Source organism: Abramis brama, assembly GCF_963993115.1.
Source record: "Abramis brama genome assembly, chromosome: 8".
In the NCBI taxonomy this organism is placed as follows: domain Eukaryota; kingdom Metazoa; phylum Chordata; class Actinopteri; order Cypriniformes; family Leuciscidae; genus Abramis; species Abramis brama.
In genome coordinates this window covers 5,060,238-5,084,758 of record NC_139970.1, presented here as the reverse complement: position 1 = coordinate 5,084,758, position 24,521 = coordinate 5,060,238, and the positions used below count along the sequence as shown (strand labels likewise).

General features: G+C 37.9%; 1 protein-coding gene across 1 annotated transcript in view; it reads right to left on the bottom strand.

Moving 5' to 3' along the window:
* Window positions 1-24,521, bottom strand: part of LOC311087809 (piezo-type mechanosensitive ion channel component 2) — a gene marked incomplete at its 5' end in the record, with an annotated part of 88,740 nt that overhangs the window by 22,251 nt on the left and 41,968 nt on the right. The window contains 20 exon segments of the mRNA XM_084121280.1: window positions 278-466; window positions 2,641-2,899; window positions 3,840-4,055; window positions 4,196-4,315; window positions 5,591-5,784; window positions 8,072-8,238; window positions 9,701-9,769; window positions 11,117-11,225; window positions 13,058-13,167; window positions 13,395-13,492; window positions 13,590-13,679; window positions 13,872-14,031; window positions 14,964-15,060; window positions 16,318-16,561; window positions 17,494-17,659; window positions 17,760-17,861; window positions 20,810-21,014; window positions 22,205-22,405; window positions 22,689-22,835; window positions 24,296-24,472. Of these exon segments, the coding sequence (XP_083977406.1) occupies window positions 278-466; window positions 2,641-2,899; window positions 3,840-4,055; window positions 4,196-4,315; window positions 5,591-5,784; window positions 8,072-8,238; window positions 9,701-9,769; window positions 11,117-11,225; window positions 13,058-13,167; window positions 13,395-13,492; window positions 13,590-13,679; window positions 13,872-14,031; window positions 14,964-15,060; window positions 16,318-16,561; window positions 17,494-17,659; window positions 17,760-17,861; window positions 20,810-21,014; window positions 22,205-22,405; window positions 22,689-22,835; window positions 24,296-24,472 (3,120 nt within the window).

Sequence of the window (24,521 nt, the reverse complement as noted above, 5' to 3'; positions counted from 1 at the left end):
TTAGAAAAAATGAAATCGGAATCGGCTAAAATCGGTATCGGCAGGTCAAACTTAATGAAAAATCGGAAATCGGAATTGGCCCAGAAAATTGTAATCGGTGCATCTCTAGTTTTAGGTTAAGGAAAAATGTTGGTTATAAACAAAATTAAATAATGAAAAATATTGATAAAACATTTCTAATTAAAAATTGAATATTTTACACAATTTAATGTATCCTTGCAATAAAACATACAGATCATAAACTGTCTTTTAGTAGATTTCTGGGAAGGTGAAGTACCTTAAGGATGGAGCGATGGAAGAACAGAGCAATTAGCTGGATGAGGTCTACCAGGACATAGCCATCTTTCTTCTCAACTCCAACTATGTTGGGTAATGCGAATGGACGCTCCGCATTAATGCCACGATATGCTGATGTAGTCCATGGGAAGAAGCCAAACTGGAAAAAGTACTTCACCACAACTGTGAGCTGAGTGGAGAGAGATGAAGAAAGGGGGAAAAGATGGGAGCTTTGAACATTTCAGGTCTATGTTCTCTGCTCCAGTGTTTCTGCTGGTGTTATCTGTAAAGCTTTTGTGTTTATCTGTTATGGTTTTGTCATTTTATTTCGAGGATCGTGTTTTGTCTTTAATTTCAAAAGTGTTTTAAATTCCAGTCTGCATCTGAAAGCTAAGGCAGCTGCCTATTGCCTCACTACAAGTAACAGACTTTCAAAGCAGCATAACATGTTTAATGATCTAATTAGCTTTAGTCATAAAGCAGATATTTAAAGACTACAATACTTCGCTAGAAATGTAAGTGGAAAATGATCCTACAACCTCTGGGCACCATTCTTCATACATGGATTACTGAGTGATCTGAATCACACCACAATCCTGGAACTCCAAGTTGTTGTCAAAACAGCAGGTCCATAAACATATTTATTTAAAATGAACATTAGATCGCACCCTTGGAGAGTGGGGATTAATAACTAGATACATATCAGTAACATTTATGACAGCTACAGCTGTATTAAAAATAGTCTAATAGATTTCTGTTAAATTTGACATGAAACTATAACAATTCTGTCATAATACCAGTGATCAGATACAAAGTTCTGAGTCTCCGGCCATGAGGGAAGAGATATAAACAGATACAACCAAGTTTTGAGTTCAGATTCCATGCTCTGAGTCTACAACTTGTGAGGAAAGAGACATTAACAAAAACTATGTTTAGAGTCTTCATCCAACAAGACAATAACAGATGCAGCACGTCCTGTGTCTCCATGCCAAAAAGACAAAAGCAGATTGTCCAAGTTCTGAGTCTCTGGACAAGAGAGGTTTCCTAAGTGTGGTTTCCTAATGTCAAAATAAAAGGACAAAGCGACTGCTATCAAATGTTTCATATTTTTAGGAAGAGTGGCTTCAGTTATGGGGTATGGAGCGTGCCTGTGATGACCAGGGCGTTTCTGCTGGGTTTGCATTCGAATGTTGGTTCTGTTGATCCTGCTTGAAATATTCCTGAGGAATAATTCTGGCCTTCTGAGAGCACCCGGGTTCAGAAAAGGAAAACAAGCAGGAAACGCAGGAATCGTGGAGTTTGACGTGGATTAAAGAGAGCTCAAAGATTCACCCCACTGACTGGAATACTCCTAAGTACTGTTAGCTCCCTTCGCCACATACTGGATGAACTGCAAGCCAATGTGAGTTTCATGCACATATATAGAAATATTCACATGATGGTGATCACCAAAACTAAGTCTGGATGACACAATTGATGACAACAGTTTACAGATTGAGGGCTTAGGATCAGCCATCTGAATGAACAGAGAGAATCACACAATGGAGGTGTGTGTTTATAGTAAATTTTGTGCAGCACAGCAATAGTTTGGCATATAATTTTAACTCAGTTATTGAACTCTGTATGTCCTTTTTATCTTCCTTGTGAGTTTCGTAAACTGACTTTCGTACACCCTCATGTTAAACTTGACGGAAACGGTGATAGAATATTCTACATTAACTGGGAACTATGGCCTGGTTTCACAGACAGGGTTTAGATTAAGCCAGGATTAGGCCTTAGGTCATTTAGGACATTTAAGTAACTTTTTAAAACGTGCCTTCGAAAAAAAACATTACTTGTGTGCATCTTGAGATAAAACAATGGCACTGCTTTCAGTTAAGACAGTTCAAACATTCATTTTAGTCTGGGACTAGGCTTAAGCCTTGTCTCTGAAACCGTGACGTATGCTGTTTCTGCGACACTAGCGGCGCCCAGCAGAATTACAAAAATAAAGCATATTTTCAGACAACCTTGAAAATACTCCAAATATATTGAAACAGTTCAAGGCCACATGTCTGGGCAGTGTATGTGGTAAAACGCTGAATCACTGAATGTCTAAAGTGGACTATTTTGTTCAATAAAGAACAAAAATCACCTCCAATTTAATGTGAATGCTCAAAGTTACTGGTGCTCCTTTCCATAATGGGAGATGGCACACATTCTTTGCACCCTCGTTTTGAGTTGATGCCCCTTGGGTGGTGTTTACAGTAAGAGTAATTAGGTGCTTCACGAATCATTATAAATCTACTAGGCTGTTGTGGCCTAATGATTATGGCTTAGTCAATGATTTATAACATCAGCTGCAGCGTTTGGAGAGATGCTGACCTGAGTGTAGATGATAGCTGTCATCCAGAAGCGCTTGGTTGGCCGTGGCACTGACAACATGGCCCACAGGAAGATGAGGATGGGCAGGAAGAGTGTTAGCAGAGAGGCGGACACCATGTGATTAAAGATAATCACAAAGTAACAGAACATCTCCGACTGAGACTCCATCAAATTGTAGAGAGCAAAGATGAGACGCACACCACACGGTAATGAAGAGTAGAATTTATCAGACTCCTCAATCTCTGGAATATCAAATATTCTGTATAAAGGAAGTGAAAACAGAGAAATTAGAAAACGGCTTTCTGAAAACCACCATATTTAAAATGTGTGTCTGGTGTGTGTTTGTGAACTGATGTTTCCAAACCTGGTCCTGAGTAACCACAGCACTGCACATTTTAGACTATTTTACTGGCGGAAGGATGGAATTGAATGATTTTACTTTAAAGAAGTAACATATTAATACATATTGTTTCCGCTTTACTATTTTAGCTGTCATAATAGGTCACCCAAAAATGAAAACTCTTTCATCTTTGGGTGAACTATTCATTTTAAGGAGCACACACATGAGCAGGGTATTAAAAGAAGCTGTCTGGCAGTCAAACAGCACATGGGTAGTCAAGTGAGTAATTTTTAACTGTATAAAATCTAGTATAGTCAAGAACATTGGTGCCTCTGACTCATCTGAAAGTATCTTACAGGGGTAGCACTTTATTTTGATGGTCCCTTTTGAACATTCTGTTGACTATAAGTACGTTTGCAACTACATGTCAACTAACTCTCATTACAGTATTAGTGTACTGTCTGCTTAATATCTGCTAATTCTTTATTGTGATGCTCCTCCAACAGACACTATACTGATTATAAGTAACTTTGCAAGTACATGTCAACTTATTCTAACCCTAACCCTACCAGTCTACTAATACTCTACTAACACTCTAATGAGAGTTAGTTGACATGTAGGTGCAATTTTACTTATAGTCAACAGAATGTGTTAAAGGGACCATCAAAATAAAGTGAAACCCTTACAGGACCAGATCCAAGAACAACCTGTTGACCCTTACTGATAAAGTCCAACTGTGTGTTGGTATATGTGTTGGTTTCACTTTTTTACCTATGATATTTGCAATGATGTCTCCAATCACACGTACGTGTGTGTGTGTGTGTGTGTGTGTGTGTGTGTGTGTGTGTGTGTGTCTCACTTGTTAAGCAGCAATTCGCTGGCAGTAAGTGCTCTGGTCTCTTGATTGAGCATTCTGGACTCTTGGACCTCTTCCTTTTTCCCATCATGCAGATGATTCAGTTCGGGAAATTCTGGCTGCACAATGTTAGGTGTATTTTCTTCATTTGTCCATTCATCCGTTATCTTTTGAAATCCTTCATCATGATCCTTCAGCTCTTCGTTGTAATCAGGATTTCTTATGAGGAATAAATTAATCAACAACATAAATTACACACTCTTGTATAAGTGCGTGCTAACAGAGAGTTATTGTACAAGGCACTGAAAGTGGTTATTTTGTTGTGTTAGACAGTGAAAAAAGAAGAAACTGATGTTTACTGGGACAGGACATCTCCATTGTTGCAGTTCTGGACAGCATCCAGTTGTGTAAGATCCAGGGCATCCAAGTCTTCTTGAGTTGGCTGGCGTGTTACTAGAAGAGTGTCATCAGTCTGGCAGCTGAAAAACATACAAAGGTAAATTCAACATGATACAGAGTTCACAAACCGTTTAATTTCCATAATTGACATTTCAGAGTGACATTTTACCTTCTAGACACTTATGCTCTACTAATTTGTCATTAGGGGTGACAGTTAAGGGGTTAAAAGTGAAGAAAAAATGATCTATTGTCGATTTTTGAAGTTATATTGTGGTTATTATTTATTTATATTTTCCTTCATAATTGAGACTGTGGAACGTAGGTTTTCAGTGGTAACAGACAGACTGGTTCTACCTATATATTGTAAATAAAGGTGATTCCCTCTCTCTCTCTCTCCCTTTCTCTCTCCCTTTCTTTCTCTCTCTCTCTCTCTCTCTCTCTCTCTCTCTCTCTCTCTCTCTCTCTCTCTCCCTCTCTCTCTCTCCCTTTCCCTCTCCCTCTCCCTCTCTCTCTCTCTCTCCAGAGATTTCAAACCACGTTTTTGAGACTGCCTTTGGTTCATTGCAGTCCCATTTGTTGTTTTAAGCTACACTGTGTAATTTTTTAAGTTGATTCTTAGAAGAAATAAAACACTTTGTTCTTTCAAAATGACATGTGCTCATTAATGTGTAATTACTTCTACCAACTTATCAAGTATTCTCGTAAGCGTAGAATCTGCCATTTAGAATACATACGAGCGAGTCGCTTGAATGACGGCAGCCATGTTGCGCCTCCATCTTGAAAATACATTAGCCAAAGAGGGACATACCTGGAAATTCAAGCTTTGTCTCTCACGTTTTTACATTCAGCGACACCGTGACGAATGTGAGGGGGAGATTACTCGCGACTGCCGGCAGATTTGAAATAATACGGCCACCGTAGGAGTTAAAACGCCCTCGGAAGGGGAGGGGCTAGAAAGTAATATTCAGTTAGTAGTCATAAACAATTTCACCGCTAGATGGGAGAAAATCCTACACAGTGTAGCTTTAAGGCAATGTCCAATCGTCATAAAGCTTGGCTTGCATTGGCATGGTTAGCTTACCTTATATGTTGGGTAACTTAAAATGTTGTTTTAATCAGATTAGCCAGAATAATACATATACATTTTTTTATTTATTTATTTATTTATTTTTTTGGTAGTTGTTTTTGTTTTACCAGTTAATTACACCATAGGATTGTACCCCCTGTTTGTTTTCTACTTCAGTATATTCATCCTGAGGTCACTAGATTCTGTAAGCACTAAACAAAAACTTTCTCTGTCACCCCATTCGAGTTTGCATACTCATACTTATTCAAGTATCATGTTATTAGCATACCTGGATAGGCTGCTGCCCCATGAGTGGGCACTGTTGAGTTTGACGTAGCCACGTGGGTAACTGCTCATGGCTGGAGGTGTGGAGATTATTTCCTCTATATCCTCTTTGGCCTTGTCCAATGATGCCTCTGTGTCTTGTCTGGAGAGCCAGTTTTTGTAGAACTGGTGAATACTCTCATGAGTGACATCCCTGCCCTAAACAGCGAGAAGTGTCATTTTAACTTCAATTATTTAGCAAAATAAATTATATACCATGAAGAAAAACAGCCAATAGTATGCCCTTGACATCACAGCATGACAAAGCAACACTTGACAGCTTGTCACAGTTGTATTAAAATTAAGTCTAATAGATTCTCCATTTAGATTTTATATGAAACCTTTACTACAGAAAAAAGTCATAATATTTAGTAATGTTATGATGTGTAGGTCCAAAAGCATACAATTTATTCTTGGCACTGGCATTATTTCTTCTGCTCATCAGAGCTGTTTATAATGCAGAGGCTGTTTTTTGCAATGTTTGTTCTCCACTACAGCACTTTCAAATTCAACATTCAGTGTAGAATTCAAATGGATTTAAATCATTTTTAACTCTGTGTCGATTTGGACATAGGATATTAGGGGCATTTTCTCACCAGGTAGTTTTAGGAACTCTACTCAACTATTCACCAGGGTGGTTCCCCGAGAACTAAATGTTCCCCAAGGGCTGTTTTCCTGGCTGCATTCGCATGTATTTGTAGGGCTGAGCAAATATGGGCAGAACTCTTTACAGCCCTAGTACTTCCGAAATCCTTTTAAAGGTAAACATGTGAATTAAACGTGGCACAATGGCCTTCATCATCACAGTATGCTAAAGCCTATCTAGTGCAGGGATTTCATCAGTTCGCGGATCAAGGACTGTTGGGACACTCCAGGCACAGGATGGTTCTGTCGGGAGAGACAGAGTCGTTTGCACCTTAATGACATGGCTGTACCATTTGCTTCACAGGACATATGCTTTCAACTACATACTGTTTATTTACTAGTGTGTTCTAATATGTAACTATGCCATGTTTGGTCTCATCTGACAGCTTATACACTGAACTGAATGGTGGTGAACTTATTAGAGATATTAAAGTATCCTAATGTACAATCTAGGTACTATTGCTTAAACATGCATTGAGGAGAATATGTTAATGTTCTTCTCCCCCTCTTGTTCACTACCCATCTGCCTCATCTTTTGGTTTCCTGTCGGTCGGTTTCGGTGTTGGTATTCCACTCATGTTTAACAGTGCTTTGCTCAGGGTATAAGAAGGAAAGGTAACTGTTGATCAAGGAGAAAGGCTTTAACCCCGCCACTCCTGCACACCGGTGCATAACCTCATTCTACAAGAAAGGATTTTACGGCCTCTTCTTCTGACTTTTATTTTAACAACGCTGAGAACGCCAGAGCCTGAACTCACAGTGCTCACATTCTCTGTGTCTAACAGTCCTGTATAATATACGTTATTAAATAGAACTGTTATACAAAGAAAGTAGACAGTATATGAAAAGGAATTAGCGTATGCCGTGTGGTTGATGGCCAATGTCGCTCGCTAAGAAGAAATACATAATCGTGTTTTGCTTGGTCCAAAGATGTGTTGGATTTTCTCCTCAGCGTAAAGGTTGAGAGGCTTGTCTATCACTGTTCTCCATGTTCGTAGAGTTGGTTTCTGAATATGTAGGCTATAAGCTGCTGGTGTTTCGTGTGCGTTCGGCCAATCAGTGAACACTAATGTCACTGTAGTTCCTGTGGCGCTGGTTTAGACCGACTCTGAAGTAGGAGCTCAATCAGTTCCTCCAAAAGAAGTTCTTAGAACTAAAATCATTCCTAGTTTCTGCGGTGCGCTGAGTACTTCCACCAATAGTTCTAGGAACTATGCTATGAAAAGGTTCCTCCGGTGTGAAATCCCTAAAATCTGTTTTTTAAGTACAGAATGATTTCATCAAAAATTTTGATCCATATCGTTGGTAGAGAGACTAAATTTTTAAAGCATATTTCTTCTAAATTAAATTTTCAATTGACCACATATGGATGTAGCATTTTTCCGTTCACACTTGCTAAATCGGATCAGATTTTCACATATCGGATCTTAACAAACATTTAGATTTGTATTGAAAGATTGAACGTAGCCTAAGAGAAAACAAAATCCTGCTCACTGTTTTACTGTTTTTAGTAAAACAAATAAATCTTTTCAGGCTTGTTCAACTAAATAAATTGGACAAGTCATGACAGGAAGTCAAGTCTGTTAAGGAAACATGCTTCTGACAAATAGGTGATGAGGTGTCCTGTTGGGACATGGGTTTCATTTTCATCACCACCCCCTTTTTTCTTAGCATCCCATGTTCAGCAATACTCCATATTTTGGGAAATAAAGGCCATAACCCCCTGCTATAATCATCATCTAATCAATCTTCCATTTCAGTGCAATGGAGTAAAATATAACTGGCAGAATGTAGACATCACCTTGTTCTGTTGAATGCTCAGTAGAGTTTTCTCAAGCCGAAGCACCTTAGAGATGTCCAAGCTGTCCTTACAGAGCGACTTCAGACCTGATATTGCATCCTCAGTAAGATAGAGAAGGAAAACCCAGAGAAACTTCACCGTGTCAAGAATTCGCTTAAATATGTGCTCTACAAGAAAAAGAGAGAAAAATGGTTAAAGAAAACAATTAACATATAAATGATTAAATGCATATGTGCATTAATGATCAAGATATGGGCTAATTTGTATAATCTGAATAATTCAAAATCTTTCTTTTTCTCCAACCTGCTAATTCAATTAAGTTGATTAAGTGTTTCCAACTTGAATTAATGCATGGTGGCAAGTTAAAAATTCTAATTTATTGATTTTGTTAAAGCGTTTAAGTTGCAAACATTATTTTGTTGATTTCTGTTGGCATAATAGCCATGTTTCCACTGTCGGGCCAGTGCGAGCCAGGGCTTTAAACGGGCTGGGCTAACAGCCTCGGACCAAAATCAACGTCACACTAACCCATCATTTCACCAACAAATGGAAGTTTTATAAAAAAACTAATCAGAAAGAAATCACTGGAAACTAGCGAGATCGCAAAACAAACATTTTTGTTGTTTAGTTAAAGATTTAAATCCCAAACAACGAAGTGACAGTGGAAACACGACTGGCCCTGGACCGCACTAGCAGCTCGCTTTTGGCCCTACAGTGGAAATGCGGCTCATTATGTTGATCATTACATTGACTTAATATGGTGTTTAATTTAAACTAAAATGTTTGTGTTAAGTTAATTTTTACAAAACTTATAGTAACTTTGGCTAGTAGATTGAAGTTTTTGTGGTTTCCATTGTCCTGAAGAGTAGATGCATGAAGCTGAACACTACATTAACTCTATAAGTAAGTTCTATTTAGCGTGTGCTATGATAGCTGTGGACTTTAACTGAAATAGATAACATTAACTGGTTCCAGGTGTACAATGCAAGTAGTTGGAGCGACTGAATTTTAACAAAACAAATTAAAGTAATCAAAAAATAATAATGTTTCATGTTACAAGTTAAGTACCTTTAACTCAATATCATTTTTTGGTTGAGTATAATTCCATTTGAAGTTGTCATAAATCCCCCAAAAAATTATGCAGACTGTTGTGTTAAAAAAAATGATTTGACAAAAGGGCATGTTGTACTACAAAAGTACTGAACTCAAATCTCAATATTCTCAAAACATCACAGCAGAAAGAGCATTTCTTCAAGCTGCCAAAATGACCCTTTTCTACATCCTCCACATTGTGATGTCACACTGTGGTTGACATGTATTTTTATCTTATTTCTTCCTTTGCCACCAATGCAGTGTTGAGCAGTGAGATAAGGAGGCAAGAGATGCAATAACATTTACTGCAATACCATAGTCACAATGTCAAGCCGCTGTTAATATGTTAAACAGTCTCAGTCAATGATTGATTTAAAAGTCAACCCATATTGAACATAAATCTGGGGGAGCATTTGCAAATGGGAGATTTTAAGCTGTACCTCAGGAGCTGTGGTTACTGTTTAGGGAAAGAAAAGACAAGTTCTCCTTTATAGTCTGTAATTAATATAGAAGGATATTACATTACAGCAGCTTTACCTCTTTCTTCCTCTTCATTTTGACTGAGCTCCTCTTGCTGCTCCTCATCAGTCTCCTCTTTCTCCATGGCTGTGATATAACAAGAAACACTTCCTTAATATTCATTTACATGCTTTCATGGACATTTCCCTTGTATATGTTGGATAAAACCCTTCTCGGCACCCTGTCTCTTTGTTAAAAATATTAAATATATATTAAATATGCTATAGGATAACAAAGACAGTATATACATAATGCAGCAACTGTACAGGGCTGGAAATGGGAGAAGCAGGATTCCTCCTTCTACTGGACTACTTTTATTTAAGACTTAAATTAGAAGGCCAGAAATGAACAAAATATCCATAACATTGCTATAGTGGCAAAGAAGTCCTTTATGGCCAGGTATTTACCTAAACTTTTCTAAAAAAAAACTAAAAAAACTGACAATGGCATTTATCAAATTTACAAATAATTTATATATCATTATATATATATGGTTAAACAATCCTGTTTTTCAATCATGGCCGCTCTAGACATTTTGTATGTCTCTCTTGTCTGTCACACTTAGGGAGTGCATTCATGAAAACAATGTACTAAACATGGAAGCGTTTTTCACATACAGACGACAACGTTGTCGAAACGATCCCCGTTCACATGGATTCACGGAAACAAATAAAAATGCTGAATTCTGCTGCCTGGCCAGTCGATGGCAATGTCACTTTGTAAATAAAGTATGTGCCTATAGACTCAACATGTAATACGCATGCACGTTTTTGTAGTTTACACTGAGACGGCATCGCTTTCAAAAACTTGCAATAATCCTATGAATGCATATAAAAATGCAGAATTGAATCATTAATCAAATTGCATCTAATTTTAATGTGACTCGTTCTGGATTTGCAAAAATCATTCTCGAACTGAAAACCTATGAATCGTGAATTGAATTGATTCGCTGTCTACCCAAAGACTCACAGCCATAATGACCATGCAACCATCGGTTACAGTGTTGGATCAGACATGGCACTACACCCCTGAGGATCAATCCCTGTCATTCTTTTCTACTGAAAAAGATGCTTCCAGAAGTCATAGATCTTAATACAAAGTTCTGTCATGAAACTCTAGATCCTTTACCTAATCATTCTCTTCAGGTTTCTGTTGCATCAGCAGCCAACTTAAAAATTACTGTAAGATAGGAAGATTCTGTACTATACATTTTTCCTATATGTTTTAATATAAAATCTGAAAAGATAGATCTCAGAGAGATAAAGAGATATTTAGTGGAATTGCTGTCTCAAATCATTCCTGAATGAGATCAAATGAGCAGTTGGTTACACAGAAAATGTAAGACACAGAGTAAACCTCTTAGAAATGAACTAATACTTCCACAAGTCAAGCACAAGCTTGGTATTTCATGCAAGCATAGTTCAGAAACTGTACCCTCTTGTCTGTGCAACTGTCTTTTGGCTTTTCTTTGCTCTTCTTCCTCTTGAAGTTCATGGTCTCTCAGGGTCGCCTTGGCGCCTGACGTCCAAGCCATGTATGCCAACTGTTGGTGAAAAAGAAGATTACCAGTAGCTGTATTTGCTTCCGTATTGTCCCACTATACTGTTATGAGTTAATTATGTATTTGTTATTATTATCAAATAATATATAATAAGTATAAATAATATATTTTTATATTAATATTAAATAATATATTTTCTGTTACATTGTTGATGATATGTAAAGACATCTGTGAGAAACTTAATGGATTCAGGATCACCCCCTCACTACAAACAAGTAATAAAAACTCGGTGAGTGTTTTAGCGCAATTTTCTCAGCTCATGGGATCACAACACTAAGAGATAGTAAATCTTTTCCTGGATTTTTTTTTTTTTTTTTTTTTTTGTGCGTTCCCGAGATTAGACCTTCCTTAACATAATGCCGAAAACCCGAAGTCTCTAGGTGGTCTGGTTGAGGAGTAGATAGAAGTGCAAGATTGGTGCGCACAGACAGAACAGAAATCATGAGTTAACAATCACAATTTTGGCCGGTGGAAAATTGCGCTAAAAACATCAGTTTGGTTTGGGATTTGCTGATTGTAATACGTTTGAAGGCTCGTTAGGCATCGTACACAAATTCAAATGTTAGCATACAAATGAATACATGGATGATTGTTCATTTTTCCCCCATTATGTTTGACATTAACAGATACTGAGTGTCCGTCCAGAGTGGCGGAAAGCAATAGAAGATACAAAGTTTGGAGTCTGTGGCATGTCCAGTGAAACATTAACACATACACAAAGTTTTTCACAAAGATGTTTTTCACTTTAAAATAATGGTCCAGATCACTAGTAGTTCCTGCATCGTGACTAGGCAACACTTGAGTAATAAGTGATGCATTTTATGACTATATTCAGAGTAAAAATGATGACTCATTACGTCTCAGTTAGTTAATAGTTATTAGGCTAATCTCATTAAGTAATGATTGATTACCTAATAAGTAACTATCTCATAAAAATTCGATATTACTGATTAGTTAAGCTTGTTTCTATATTATTTAATAGTAGCTGAAGTGTTAATGTAGTACTATTCATTAATTCTGCATGCCATCATAGTTACATATTAATGACGGACCATTATTCTAAAGTGTTACCCCCGTAATTAAAGAATGAAAGGGTCATCTGACACGCAAAACATGTTTTGGTGCCATGTATGAGAATCCCAAAAATGTAGTTACATTTATTCAATATATGAATTTATTTATCTCTATAAATTGTGGGTTACACTTTATTTTAAGGTGTCGTTGTTACAGTGTAATACTATATTTAAGTACTGAGTAATATTAAATAGTTTGGTTGAGGGTTAGTTGCATGTAATTATGCATAATTTACTGTTATTACTACAGTATGTTAAGTACATGAAACAAAAAAAAAAAAAAGTGTTAACAAATTGTGTTCTTTGTGAATAGTATTGTGTGAATGCATACTGTGACAACCAGGTTCTGTTTTTGTCATGTTTCTGTTTGTGTTTGGACTTTGTTTTATTTCATTCAGTCTTCTTGATTCTGCCGGTGCTTATTGTATTCAATTATCCCTAGCTTGCTTTATCATTAGTTCCCTTGTTTCAGGTGTGTTGTCTTGTTAGTTTGTATGGTCCCTCTCGTTGTTCTCATTTGCCCCAGCTGTGTCTCGTTCCCTGATCCCCTCTGTGTATTTAAACCCTGTGTGCTCTTTTGTTCCTGGTCAGTTATTGTATGTAGGTTTCGTGTGCATGTACCTGTTTTCCGTTCTGAGTTTATCCTGTTCTGAGTCAATTAAAGTCTACTGCTGCATTTAGATCCAACTACCGTCTCTGCTTCCATGCAGTTCATGACACATACTTTTGTTCTCTCTGTACCTGAAAAGCAGTTTTCTTCTTAGGTAAAATGTTGTCCTGTGTCCTGTCCTTCACCTCCTCTTCCTCTTCCTCACTGTCAGTTTCAAACAGATCATAGCCACAGTCCCCATCTGAACATAAGCAGACACACAAACAAAGACACATCAGTACGCTCTTTACATTAAAGAGATCATATATTATTTTATGATGTTCATTCAATTTTATTCAGATTGGTGATGTTGTGATCTGGTCTGGCAGATGAAATAAGCACCAGTGAGAAGACGATTTATAGTTCATACCAACATGTGGATTTCATCACAACTATATAATATTAAAATATCTGTTCAAAGTGGGCTACCTTTTCGCTTTGGGAAATGTGAGGATTCGGGATGAACATCAGAGGATGTCTCTTGCTCATGAGGAGCATTCTTCTGTTTTGACTTGATTTTCTCCATTCTGTGGGACACGAATGAAACCGGCTTTACACGCATGTACAATATTAAAGTATTTCATTAATCGGTGATAAAAAAATAATAATAAAATGTCTCCATACTGTTTCTTCAGTGTCTCCACAGATTTTATCTCCATCTCCAATCTTGCTGCCACCTGTTTCTTCAATTTGGCTTCAAACAACTCTGCACCTCTTAAAATAAAGAAATATTAGAATAAACCTATAGGTTAAGTTCATATTATGTAAGACTTTAAAAAAAAATTATAATAATATAAATACATTTTTGTGAGCATTTTCATGTATACATGTTTTTACATTTCTATTGTTGTTAATACATGTTAATAATGTTTACGGGTTAGATGTTGTCAACACGTCCTTGAATACCTTGAAGCAAGGATCTTCGAAGTCTGAAGGTCAGACACGACGTAGAGGAAGTAGTAGCTGAGGAAGACCCTCCTCTGAGCCAACAGCACAGTGAAACAGATCGCGTCCCAGACGATACCAGCTTCACCCTCCGGCAGTTCACACTGACCGTCAGGCTTAGCTACAAACATATGTTAATGATATAACACATTTAATTGATGTAATGCCTCTTTTAGAACGGATCTAATTCTAATCTCTGCTGCAGAATCACTTATCTGGTCAAACATTAACATTAATTATTGGTTGAAAAGTTAAATCTCCACCTGCAGGACAGTTGATGTAGATTCACCCTTCAAAAATGACTTTTTAATTCATAGGCTACTATGCTATACTGTACACAACTACACACACACACACACACACACACACACACACACACGCACACACACACACACACACACACACACAACCAATAGCCATCATAAGATATCATAATTGTGGGAGGGATGAGAGTTAACTTAAAATAAATGAGAAGCTGTATTGATATTCATTACTGCTTGTTTATGAAAGTTGTTAGAACTTAAGAATAGTCTTTGGTTATTTTTTTTTATACAGTTTACATGGTGGGAAAAAAACAACAATTAAAAGCACTAGCTTAATGAGTCTGTGGTAGTTTACAAACAATTTTCCGACAATAATAAGACTCCAGTAACTAATGTTAGTTTTGGGAAAAATAGCTAACACCAAACAAGTTAAAATGGCACCTGTGTTTCTCATTAACAATCGCAAAATGCCAAAACATTGGTACAATTCTCTCATCCATCATGGTTACTGAATTGCTTGCACATATGCAATGAATTACTGAAGATGAATCATTGAATTATTGAAAATATATGCACACCTGAGGTGATACACAACGTGAAGTGGAAATGCCATTACACCTCAGGTGTGCATTGATAAATGCAGTTGTTATTCGCAAAACTTTGCAGGGTGTACAAATTAAATATGACATTTCCAGTGGTGTACTAATGATATGATATGTATATATAATGATATCATTTGACTAATGATATGATGACTCTACAAAGAATCCTTTTCCATTAGGTTACTCACGTAAACTGTAGCCTTTGATGGTGCAGAACATGCTAAAAGCTTGAATGAGCCAACAGCCGTTCTTCTGTAGACTCTCCAGATAAGCACAAGAGCCAAGCTGATCACACACACAAACACAAGAAGTACTTATACTTCAGAGGAATTACGAGCTATTTTCAGTATACATGCTGCCTCTTGGTAATATTATTAGAAAACATGGGATTATATTCCATTGTATGCAGATAATACTCCTGAAAAATATTTCAAGACCAGGTGAAATTTCTAAATTATCCAATTTGACAGAGTTGCACTTCATTTTACAGCATGTGTACTTACAGTGTTACTTATACCTACCTAAGAAAGTACTGAGTAATATAAGGTAACTGCATGGGTTAAGGTTAGGTTTAGGGGTCGGTTCAGTGTTAGTATTTAGTTATAACCCAGTTATTGTAATTATTGTAATAAGTACATAGTGTGAACATGGGAAACAGGACTGTAAAATAAAGTGCTACTGACATTACTTGTTGGACCAAAAACCTGTACATAGAAGTTTGTATATTTACAAGTATATAGTGTATTGTATATTTAATACAATTTGCATTTAGAAGGATGTACTGTAACTTTATCCTCTACAGTTAAAGATCTGTGTGTTATAATAGACCGCAACTTGTCTTTTGAAAATCATATTTCATATGTTATAAAAACAGCCTTCTTCCACCTCAGAGACATCGCTAAGCTCCGGAGCATGCTATCTGTTTCTGATGCAGAAAAGTTAGTTCATGCATTCATGACCTCTAGACTAGATTACTGTAATCATTAGTCCTTCATCCTAAATTAACAAGCTACAAGTGATCCAAAATGCAGCTGCTAGAGTTCTGTATCAATTATAAGGTATTGCCATTTACTTATAAGACCCTAAATTGTTTAGCTTCTGTGTATTTATCGCGCTATAATCCAATATGCTTTTTAAACTCACAAAACTCTTGGTGGTACCTAGGATAGCAAACTCTACTGTCATGAACAGCAGCTGCTACAGGTATACTCATTATTCTCCATTTGCCTTTCTGTTTCTTGGGTAGACTTTTTACATCCACTGTAGGGTTATATGTTTGGGATTTAATAAAACCATATCTATTTATTGATCTGATTTTATCTGTACATGGCATTTAATAAACATATGAACTCAAAAACTACATCTCTGAACCCTTTGTGAATCTTCGACCTTATAGAAATTGCCTGTAATTGGCAGAAATTATGTTATTCTCTGGGTGAAATTCCCAGAGTGGCATAGCATGGTTATATTTACTTGTTCGACCTCTCTTGGTCACAGTATCATACCACAGAGCATGACGAAACACTCAAGAGATGTGCTTACTGAGAGCATGTTCTTGAGGCTGATGACCACACAGGTGTACGCTATGAGACCGTCCCACAGTCTGAGCACATACTGCACTGGCTGCAGCAGCAACGTGCCTCCAAACAGCATGAAGTAGAAACAGGCCACCAGATAACCCAGACAAAAGATGTTAATTCGTGTGGTTCCAGTGATGAAGATGAGACATAACACCATCCAGAAAAAATAACTGAACACAAACAGCTTCAACATGTCCAGAAATGACCTGAAGGCACACACACACACAAGCATAACAGATCACAACATCTTACATATGACACAATGTATTTACATCAGCATTTATGCTAAAGGGATAAAATAAATGACACTCTGAACCTTATTACATTTTGCATTATCTGAAATCCTGAATCTTTTTTTTTTTTTTTTACATTACATGTTCAAATCAAATTGAAGTTTATTTATAGAGCACTTTTTAAAAACAGCAATTGTTAACCAAAGTGATGAACAAGCATAATCAGGGTGAAAAAATGTACATCTTCTTCTTCTTTTTCTTTAGCGTTTATCCCACATAGTAGCAGGGTCTGCTTTTCTGGATCGCTGGCGCCATCTGATACGATCATCGGCGTGATCGGGGTGCAAACCGGTAAGCTTGAGATCGTTGTGCAACGTGACGAGCTACCGCTGCTTTGGCCGTCCCTTCGGCCGCTTTCCGCTGACTTCCAGCTGGAAGCCAATTTTGGCAAGCATTGTACTGTCAGCGCGCAGGACATGGCCATTCCACCGAAGCTGGGCTTCACGTAGCTTGTTAGATATTAAGGCAACACCACACCGTTGCCGAATGTCATCATTACAGATCCAGGTCAAAGCGCGTGATGCCGGAGATCCATCGCAGCATTTTTGTTTCCATGACACAGAAACGGCATTCTACATCTTTCATCACAGGCCAAACACTCAGCGCCATAAAGAGCAACAGGACGAACGACAGTACAGTAGATCTTGGACTTGAGACCAAGCGTGCCGCACAAGCTCTGAAAAGTGAAGCCAAAGCGTCTCGATCGCCCCCCGGTAACTGGTCCTAGTATAGGTCATAAACCCCGCCTCCACATGTTATTTAACGGCACGTGAGACCAACTAAACAATTAAATTACACTTCAAATATCTTTAGGAAATGAACACTAATGGAAAACCAATACACACCGGCAATGAAGGAAGTTGTTGACAGGAGTGTACTGGTTTAGGGTTTGAGGATCCAGGGTTCGGCTGATCTCCACATTCTCTCCTGCCAGGAGTCTCATGCAAGCCTGATTTTCATCCTCAAAGACCTGCCACTGCAGAGACGCTACCAACAACAGCAGGCAGTCATCTGACCGAAAAGAAATTAGAAAATGAGAGTGATACACGCATTTCTCTTGGAATATACTGTATGTTAATTCAATTCAATGTGGTGTGATGGAGTAAGTTACAAAGGATGAAGGTGGCGTTGGGACTCATGGCATAGTCTGGTAGATACAGCCACTTTATCAGATTAGAGCTCAAAGCCGGCGATGATTTCCTCCAGGGATAATCTAGCACAGAGTGGAAGTGTTTCATTAGGACACATTTTATTGATTTTGTGCTTTATAAAAATGTACTTTTTGATTCTAAAATGATCTTGGCCCTATTCTTGTACTTCCTCAAGCACTACTCTTACCTAAAACTCTTGATTTGACTCATTAGCTCATTAATAGAGACTCCTTTTTTTGTTATTAAATCCAATTTTCTCTTTTTCTAAATTGTACTTCTGCTCCAGCTTAACCCAACCACTGGAGTTGCACAAGATAAAATGAGGAGGGTTGTGTCAGGAACAGCATCAGGTGTAAAACCAGACTTCCAACATAAACCAGACTTCCATACCAGACCAGTCGAGGAACGGGTCACCAACAACCGCCACCAGAACTATTAACCAGCAAGCTGACCAGCACCCACTATGCTACAGTTGGGCAAAGCAGGAGGAGGAGGAGAGGGGGAGGTGTGCCCAAAGACAGAGGGGAAAAAAGTAAGGTACGAATGTAGAGGTGAGAGTCAAAACATTAAATGTTGTCACTGTGACGGGTAAAGAAAGAGAGCTGGCTGATATGATGGAATGGAGAAAAGACGACGTACTGTGTATGCAAAAGACAAGACAGAGAAAGGGGAGTAAGGCCAGGAGCATTGCAGGTGCATTCATACTGTTTTTCCATGGTGGGGATGGAAAGAGAGATGGTGTATTTGAGGTGAAGTGTCTGACAGAATGATGCATGTGAAGCTGGAAATTAAAGGGGTGATGATAAAATGTCACCAGTGCATTTGGAATGTGAGATGAATGAGAAAAAAATATATTTGTTCTAAGATGAATGAATGGGTGGAGAGATTAGAATGGGTGGGTGAAGTTAGACACTAAAGAAGAAGAAAATGACTTTTACCAATTGGCCAGACAGACCTAACTGGGAAAGATGTTCTGCAGGTTAGGTTGATAATGGATGTAGTTTGAAATGTCCTGCAAGTGATGAGATTGTGTTGAGAAGGTGGATGGAGTATATCGACGAGCTGATGCATGTAGAAAATGACATAGAAAGAAGGTGGGATGATGTATACATAAAAAAGTGCAGGGGATTAGTAAGGATGAGGTGAGGGCAGTGGGAAAGCTTTGGTCCAGATGGCAGACCAGTGTAGGCACGGAGATGTTTAAGAGAGATGGCAGTAAAGTTTTTAACCAGATTGTTCAGTAAAATCTTACAAAGTGAGAGGATGCCTGAAGCCAGAGCTGCTGTAACTACAGGGGCTTGAAGTGTATCCGCCACATCATGAAGTTATGGGAAAGAGTAGTGGAAGCTAGACTGAGAGAAGAGGTGATGATCTGTAAGCAGCAATGTGGGTTAATTCCAGGAAAGAACATGAGACATTTGCTTTGAGAGTGTTGATGAAAAAGTATAGAGAAGGCCAGAAAAAGTTGCATTGCGTGTTGTGCATCTAGAGAAAATGTATGACGGTGCCAAGAGAAGAATTTTGTCACTGAATGAAGAATTCAGGAGTGGCAGAGACGTACAGTGCGTAAGAGTGGTTCAGGATATGTATAATGGCAGTGTGACAACAGTGAGGTATGCAGTAGGAATGACAGACTGGTTCAAGGTAAAGTTGGGATTGCATCAATGATCGGCCCTTTCTTGTTTGCAATAGAGATCAGGGCCCGTATTCATAAAGAATCTTAATGCAAAGAGTAGCTCCTAGTGACAAAATTCTAAGAAAATTCTTAGAAATGTGGGCGTTTACTCTTAAAATTAAAGAAAAACTCCTAGTAAAGAAAAAAGTAATTCAGAAAGCATCTTAACCCTTAAAAGAGGTCTTAAGGTCAAAATTGTTAGGAGCACGGATGAGGACTTTTAAGAGGCTTAAGAGTTTCTTTAGCAGAGGAGAAAATGACAGAAAGACGAAGAGGGAGAAGAAATGTGTTGCAGACAATGGATGACAGTGAGTTAATAAGACGCTATAGATTAGATCGTGCAGGGATCATGTTTGTGACTGATCTTATTAGAGACACGCTAATATCTCCAGCACAGCGCAGAAATGCCATAGCGCCAGAAATGAAAGTAATCACTACATTACGATATTTGGCAACTGGGAAAATTCCATGTTTGATACATTAAAACCAACATTCAAACCACCACTTAAATAGACATGCCAACAATCAGTGTATTTGGAAAGAGTGGAACAATTTTTATCATTCTAAGCCAAGCAAATACCTTATAGGAAATTAACAGCATGGTTAATAAAATAAGGATTTATATATATAATGTGTGTGTGTGAGAACGGTCAAATAGGAAAAATGACGCATGTAATTTCAAAGTGAAGGCTTAGAATAGACCCTATACTTAAAATCACTTTTTTCCCCTTCTTGGACAACCAACCAATCACAGTCTTCAAAAGATTGTGTCATACATAGCAACGGGGTCAACCCCGCCTTCTTACTAAGATAAAAGTTTTTGTCTTTTCCTTACTCAGAGTTGCTCTCAGATCAGTCCCGAATTGCTCTTAAGCTAAGACTCCTACGTAAAAGTTTTTAAGCTAAATTAAGAGTTTTCTGAGAGGATTCTTAGAATCTTTATGAATACGGGCCCAGATCACTACAGATCACAATGTCCTCTGTGAACATCACAGGCCATAGGGTTTCTGTCCTATCTCATCTGTCAGCCTTTCCTGACAGATGAGATAAGACAGAAACCCTATGGCCTGTGATGTTTACAGAGGACATTGTGGGTGATAATATCATCCAAGTGGCTTTTTTTATTCATAATACCCCTTAGCCAAAGGATACATCTTCATCAGATTGGTAAATGGAAAGTCTCCTCTTCTCATGTGCCCGTTTCTCACAGTTACACATTTAACACATCTGCCACTTTTATCAGTAAGGAAAATTAAAAATAAGGTAAAATGATGCAAATAAATGTATCCCTTTCTCACAAGTCAACTTTGCAGTAGTAAATGTTGAGTAACTGACCGATGCAGAGCGCTGGTGGTAGGCCAATGCACAGCAGGTACTGCAGTACCATGAAACTTGCGATGAAGCAGCAGTATTTTGGCCACACTTCTCCTATGGCTTTCCTACGTCGACGTGCCAGAACAGCCATTAGAGCGAAAGAGTGCAGAAGTGCACAGACATCCATCCGTTGGCCAATGACATTCACTGCTACCACAATACACACCTGATACATAAAATAATGTGGAAAATGTAGTAAAATTTTTTAGAAGCTAATGCTAGTTTGAAAACCTGCATTCTCAACAGAAGCTGGAACATAAAATACTGAATAATTATTTTTCAAAAAAAAAAAAAAAAAATGCAAAATAGATATTGAATCTGTAAAGTTTTTTTCAACTTTATAACCTTTCTGAATCTCTTCGAAATCAATGCTAAAGGTTTCAAAGGTTTAGGGTACGTTTACACGACAACAATATACTATAAAATCAACAACATTGTCAAAACGATCCCCATTCAAGCAGATCCTCAATGGTATTGTGTTGGTACACCATGCAGAATACACAATGCTGTCTTCTGCTGTCAGGCCAGTAGTTGGCAATATCACTTTGTAAAGAAACATGACATGCCTATAGACTGAACACATAATAGGCATGCACACACTGTCATCCTTTTCACGAATTCGTGTTTTTGTAGTTTATACGGAAACAATGTCATTTTAAAAACCCGTTTTCAAAACCCGTTTCGGGACTCCAAAATGCCATTGTCATGTAAATGAATGGTCAAAACGTTTAAAAAGTTTTCATTTTTTAGTTGTAAAGGGTATCTTGTAAACACTCCCTTAGTCCCAAAGTATAAAGGAGACATCCAAAACATTTCTGATATGTCTCTAAGCTGCTCGCTTGTGCAGCCACACTGATCAGTTTAATTAGTTTAATCAGGCGCTTTCTTCAAGTTCAATTATTTGTTATTTTTATTGAACTTGTAATTATTTTACCTCCGTTAATGTTCATTTTATTTCAAGTAACAAATTGTTATTGTAGTCAACTATCATAATCTAAATTTAATTTCAGCCTAAATTTGAGATTTGAGATCCAACGTAAAACACTCAAATGGTCACATTTCACACTATGCTATTTGAAAGAAAAATAGCTTTTTGCTTGAAATGCAGATAATTTTGTCTATGCAACTATAAGCTAGTGAATATGTAACAAAGTTAGTGTCTCTATTTTTAGTTGGTTACTCTGACTTATAATTGTTTCAGTTGCAGTGATGTTTGTAAAACATGAAACAGCAAAGAAGAGTCTGTAGTTTACTGCAAATTAAGATGGTAGACGTCAAAAGATAAAAAGGTTATGTTGTACTCAAACGTAACTAGTCATGTAATACATGCTATTATTGTATATTAACTTTACGTACCTCCAAACCAAACTTGTAGAAGAAATAGTTAGCAAAATATCTGAGGCAGGGCAGAATGCCGTGGTCCAGATTATGATGTGTCACACCCTGGAATATGATTTGGCTGTATGTTGCTTTAAGGCCATATTGAAGACGGTGATGCAGCTGGTGGCGATGGACAGTCACATCAAACACAAGGAGGCCTAAAATTAACAGGTGATTCTATTGGAATCACCAAAAAATAAAAAAATAAACATTATTCTTCAGTCTGCATCTATAGACAATTTACTTAAACTCAACATGAATCTCCATTCATTACAGATTTCAATTCTGTAATGTGACATTTCTGGGTGAAACAGGATATGCTAGGATGTAATTCCCCTAGATCAGCAATATGAAACATTAAAAATGGTTATGTTTTTTCATTTGGGGTTTTTTAAAAATGTATTCCAAAAAAAAGAATGTAAATCATTCATATTATTATAAAAAATGCGTAGCAGAATACCCAGAGACAGGGCAGGATGCGATCCTCACACTTCCTCAGTCCGCCGACCCACATCGCCGGATCTACTGGTGCCACATACAGAACTGAAGTCCTCAGTAGCTCTGCTCTGTTACCAGCACTCCAACTCTCATTAGATGATGGCAGGCCCTTTGGAAAGGTTGGACTATTAAGGAACTTTGAAATAAAAATGTGGACACTTAACAGAACACAAAATGTATAGATCATATTTTGTTTAACTTTTTATCTTTTGGTTACTGTAATAGTTACTGTATGTGTGCATGGAAAGTGATTTGTCTATCCCAAATAATGCCAAGCAAAAAGCCAGAAATGAATACCAGTATTCAGGAATGAATACTGGGCATTCTTTTCCAAATTAAAATGTTGTACATATTAAATGCATCAATCTAATGCACTTTAAGGGCAACACTGAGCTCCAACCTCTCTTCATTGACTTTTTTTAGCAAAATAAAATAAAAAAGTATTTACATTGACTTGTACCTACCTGGACTTTTAAAGGACTCAAACCTTTTTTTTTTCTTTTTTTTTTGATGGTGCCTCAGTCCATATCACACAATTATTATATTTTATATTATTATAATTTTATTATCGTACATTTCTAAGACAGAAACAAATTTATATTGTAATACTGCATTGTTAAATAAAAAATTATATTTAATTCATATTATCCACCGCTTATCCTAGATTGGGTCACGGTGGCAGCAGTCTAAGTAAGGATGCCCATATGTCCTTTTCCCTGGCCACTTCATCCAGCTCATCCTGCAGGATCCCAAAGCAATCCCTCCATTATGTTCTGGGTCTGCCTTGGGGTCTCTTCCCAGTTGGACATGCCTGGAACACCTCCACTGAGAGATCCTGAGCAGATCCCACACCAGATCTGGCTCCTTTCCGTGCAGAGGAGCAGTGGATCTTCTCTGAGTCTCTCAAGGATGTCTGAGCTTCACACTGTCTCTCAGGGTCAGAGGAAACTAATTTTGTACCCACAATCTCATTCTTTCGGTCACTACCCAGAGCTTGTGACCATAGGTGAGGTTTGGAACATAGCTCGATTGGTACATCAAAAGCTTGGCCTTCAGGCCTAACTCTTTCTTCACCACGACAGTCCGGTACATGACCGCATTACTGCTGCCACCGCACCTATCCACCTGTCAATCTCATGCTCTGACCTAGCCTCACTCGTGAACAAGACCCTGAGGTACTTGAACTCCTCTACTTGGGGAAGCAATGCACTCGAAGCCGCCCTGCAGAACTATGGAGTCTCCAGGTGGAACCCCTTCCAGGGCCCCACCCAGGACCTTCAAGAAGGCCTGAACTCCGAACTTGTGTGTGCATCAAACAAACCTCACTGGCATGCACAAGTTTCTGTGGTAACAATGTGCATATGTATGTGTGTAATGCCAAAATTAAACATTGCCATTTCCATGTTTCTGTTCATCATGAAACTGTGGTAAAACAGATTAGACTTTGGTGGGCTGCCACACTGTGTGTGAGTGTATGTGTGTGTGTGTGTGTGTAAGAATTGCTGGTGCATTAGTAATATAACAGTAAAATGATGTTTCCAAGTCAGCAGGTACATAATTCATACTTACAGCAGTGCAGTTTGAAGAATATTCAGACGGTTTGATACTTTTTAGCTGGTACATCATTTTACACACAACCATCACACAGGCCCAAACAGAAGACACATTGAAGGCCAAAGGCCGCAGTCTCGAATATGGCAGAGCAAATGTCCAAAACACCAAAAACAAAAAGTTCATCAGCGATACCTGAAATACAAATAGCATGTAAGAGTGTATTTAATAGTGTATAGGTGCT